This window comes from Heliconius melpomene, chromosome 18 (genome assembly GCF_056956725.1).
Source record: "Heliconius melpomene rosina isolate 202511_hmr_F chromosome 18, ASM5695672v1, whole genome shotgun sequence".
Lineage (NCBI taxonomy): Eukaryota > Metazoa > Arthropoda > Insecta > Lepidoptera > Nymphalidae > Heliconius > Heliconius melpomene.
This window is the reverse complement of record NC_140406.1, coordinates 11,980,918-11,984,265: the sequence shown is the minus strand read 5'-3', so window position 1 is coordinate 11,984,265 and position 3,348 is coordinate 11,980,918. Positions and strand designations below refer to the sequence as shown.

At 33.5% G+C, this 3,348-nt stretch overlaps 1 protein-coding gene across 1 annotated transcript; it reads right to left on the bottom strand.

Annotated features, from left to right (window-relative positions):
• Positions 1-238: 238 nt before the first annotated feature.
• On the bottom strand, positions 239-1,189 carry LOC146529615 (serine protease snk-like). Its single transcript, XM_085201678.1, has one exon. It carries the CDS (start codon positions 1,187-1,189, stop codon positions 239-241), a length of 951 nt encoding a protein of 316 aa, XP_085057804.1.
• Between the last annotated feature and the right edge of the window lie 2,159 nt (positions 1,190-3,348).

Genomic DNA, 3,348 nt, shown 5'->3' with positions numbered 1-3,348 from the left:
AATTGCACATCTATTAGGCATTATTTAGATGATAAGCTTATCAGTACTAGAAGGTTTTTATCAAACTTCTAAATACAATTTAAAAGAATAAGTCTGGTATGATGATATCCGATGCTGTAGTTCTCCAGTATTTCAAGCATATCAATTTTCAATTAAGTCTAAAATTCACTCTGCGCATCCCTTAATGTATATAAATTACTCATATTCATTAGTACAACTTACAATGACTGCTATGTTTTCAAGGACTGGCTGCTGGCTGACTGACTTCATCAGGCCAAACATTTTTTTCTATCCATTCTATATACTTTGAAACCCGCGTATAAATACCCGGCGCCATCTTCCTCCCACAATCTCGACCAAACGATGTTATTCCTACTATTCTGTGTAAGGGAAACGTATGAACACAGTCTACTTTCTCATCCATGACTTGCAACGGTCCTCCAGAATCTCCTTGGCATGTGTCTTTTCCACCATTTTCATAATCTCCAGCACACATTTGATCTTCTGTTATTCCGTACTTTAAAATTTTACGTCTCACCAAATAACGCACTGATCGATTACAAATTTTATTATCGACTATATCTAAATCCACTTTCATTAAAGTTTCACTACCAGTGTAGGCAGTAGATGAAGTTTTCCCAAAGCCTATTGCAGTAGCCTTTGTTTCATTCAAGTCATCGTTTAAATTTAAACACGCTATTCTTATATCTCTACTAAGTACAAAATTTGGTGTTGCTTCTATCAGTGCTATATCATTATATTTGGAAGGTGGCTTGTATTTCGGATGTGGTATAATTTCTTCTATGTCCCTCTCTTGGATAAGATCATCAACTTCGTCGAACTCAAATGTGGCTGTGCCAATTCTTAATACACTTGCTAGCCCTAAAATTGGATCTTCAATGCAATGAGCTGCAGTCAGCACCCATTTTTCACTTATAAGTGATCCACCGCACTTCCAGAATGCCGTATCTTGTTTTTTCTTACGAAATCCTATCAATACCATATGAGGGAACAGCAACAAGTCTATAGGTACACGTACTCTTTTCTCTGGATATAAAATATTATGACACTCGAGCATATTAAGAGCATAATTTTCACAAGCTTGAAGCGCCTTCTCTCCAACACCAGCTGTTTCCTTTATAACAATACACGATATAAATATAGCACTAATGGATTTAAAATACTCCATGTTCAATCAAGGATGTAAGTGTGATTGATTTTTCTTACATGTTTCGAGCTCTTATCAGAAATTCGCTTTACTTACTTACAAACAAGTATTAGAAACCATAAAAATCTATGCGTTTCTAATTAATATTACATTTTTACGCCATAATTCAAAAAAGTAGAGTTATTATTTAATTCAAATTAGTTAGTTTTTTTAGTTAATTTGCTTATCGGTGAACTTTTAAATCTCTAAGGGTTTCATACTATAATCGAAGCAGAGAAATTTGGTATAAAATTTTACTTTTTATTAAGAAAAACAATATTTGTATTAAAACTTAATTAATATGTTGGACTACTATGAAGTGACGCATTGCGGTCCAAAAGCTTACACGTAATATTGTAATGCTATGTTCTTTTTGCTTACGAGTCCTAGAATTGACCGATATTACCTACTACAAGTAAAAAATTTTGAAAGTTTATTTTACAATAGAAATGCATTGAACTGGAGGATATTTGAAAAGTATGGATTGAATATATCTTAGTTTTGGAAACAATTTTTTAGCTTTACTGTATCCTACTTATAGCCGTAGGCACAGTGAACTTAGTGTTAAGACACTCTGTTTCCCACTTATCGCCGAATTTTCGAAACATTTGGTTATTGAATGGCGAAACTCCATACAGCGCTTTGTCATATAAGAGCAAGAGACGAGATAATAATAATAAATTCTCTAATTGAAACTTGAATCTATAACCAGCTCGTTTACAGTCAGATGGTGTTTTTGGAAAGACATTTTATCACTGCCACAACGGTGTCAAACTATTTTAATAGTGTTTAAATTTTATTTGCGTGGCTATTATATTTAGCCTAGCATTGTCTTGCACGTTTTATTAGAACTGGATTTAAATCACGGAATATATTTTTTTCTTTAAGCGGGTTGATTACATACATAATTAATCAAGTCAATTTTTTTATAGCTTCACGCTGTACAAAGCAGAGTAGGAAGAGGCAACTTAGGAACCTAGTGTTAAAACACCTCGTTCCTATTCCGTTCCCCACTTTCCACCGATTTCGTAAGGCTGAAAGATTTCTTGAGTAGGAGAACTCAACGCCGCGCTTTGTCTTGTTATTAGAACGATATTAAGTATTTCATTCTTCCGAGTGGAAACCGAAACCACGACCGTAGTAGCGTTTACAAGCCGGTGCTCCTGCACCATGATAGCCTCCAATTTAGTCAATTTTAGTTTCATAACTAATTTATTGCTTTCACAAAACCTTATTAAAATTTACGTCCCAACATAAAACAAAAGCAAAAGCTTAATAACTTAATAATTTTGACCGCGCTACGAATACTTATTGTTAGTACCGTAACTTCAAAATATTCTAGTATCTCATGAATATATCTACGTGACATTTGAGTCGGGGAGGGCAAACGCAAAGTTTTAATAAGTTTTCCAACCTTGAAACTTATTTAATGAGAATCCTGTTGAGTCAATACGAACATTTAGATCTGTAAAATCTTATTTCAGTAAATTTTATTGGGTGTGAACAAAATTAAGGTAGTACAGGCTAGTGTTTGCCAGGCCAGTATTGAGTGTGAGACATAAGCATTTTCTCTTGTGTAGGGTGGCAATATTTACCTTTAAGAATATTTGTTGGATTTATTTAGTATTAGAGACACGTTCACATTGAAAAACATATTTATTAATTTACTAACCTCCATGAGGTACTCTCGTTTTCTAATAATTAAGATTAATTTAAAAATAATATCTATACCTATATTTTAAAATTTATTGTTTTTGGTTTTATTAAGTTATTAAATGTCATTTTATATCTTCTAAGTACAGACATAGATAAGTATATAACATATAGGCAGATAATATCTAGCGACAGTTTCGTCACAACACTTTTCGTTAGTTTATCCACCGTGGAATCACACTTCACTTAACTTTACGCTGTGTCTCGGGGAACTTGTTTTCATTTCCTTGCTCTGGTAAAAGACAAAGCGCGGTGTTGAGCTCTGCTATTCAACTCACAATATACTTATCGAAAAATGGATGTCGAAAAGGGAAAGGGGTGTATTAACACTATGTTTCTTCTGCTATTGGCGGGATAAAGCTTAAAGCTAAAAAATAATTTATTTAGGAATACAGTCGTATCACGATGGCATCTATTACAAAACATAT

Excerpts from the sequence above, each read along its gene's own strand:
- LOC146529615 (XM_085201678.1), bottom strand. The coding sequence starts at position 1,189 with ATGGAGTATTTTAAATCCATTAGTGCTATATTTATATCGTGTATTGTT.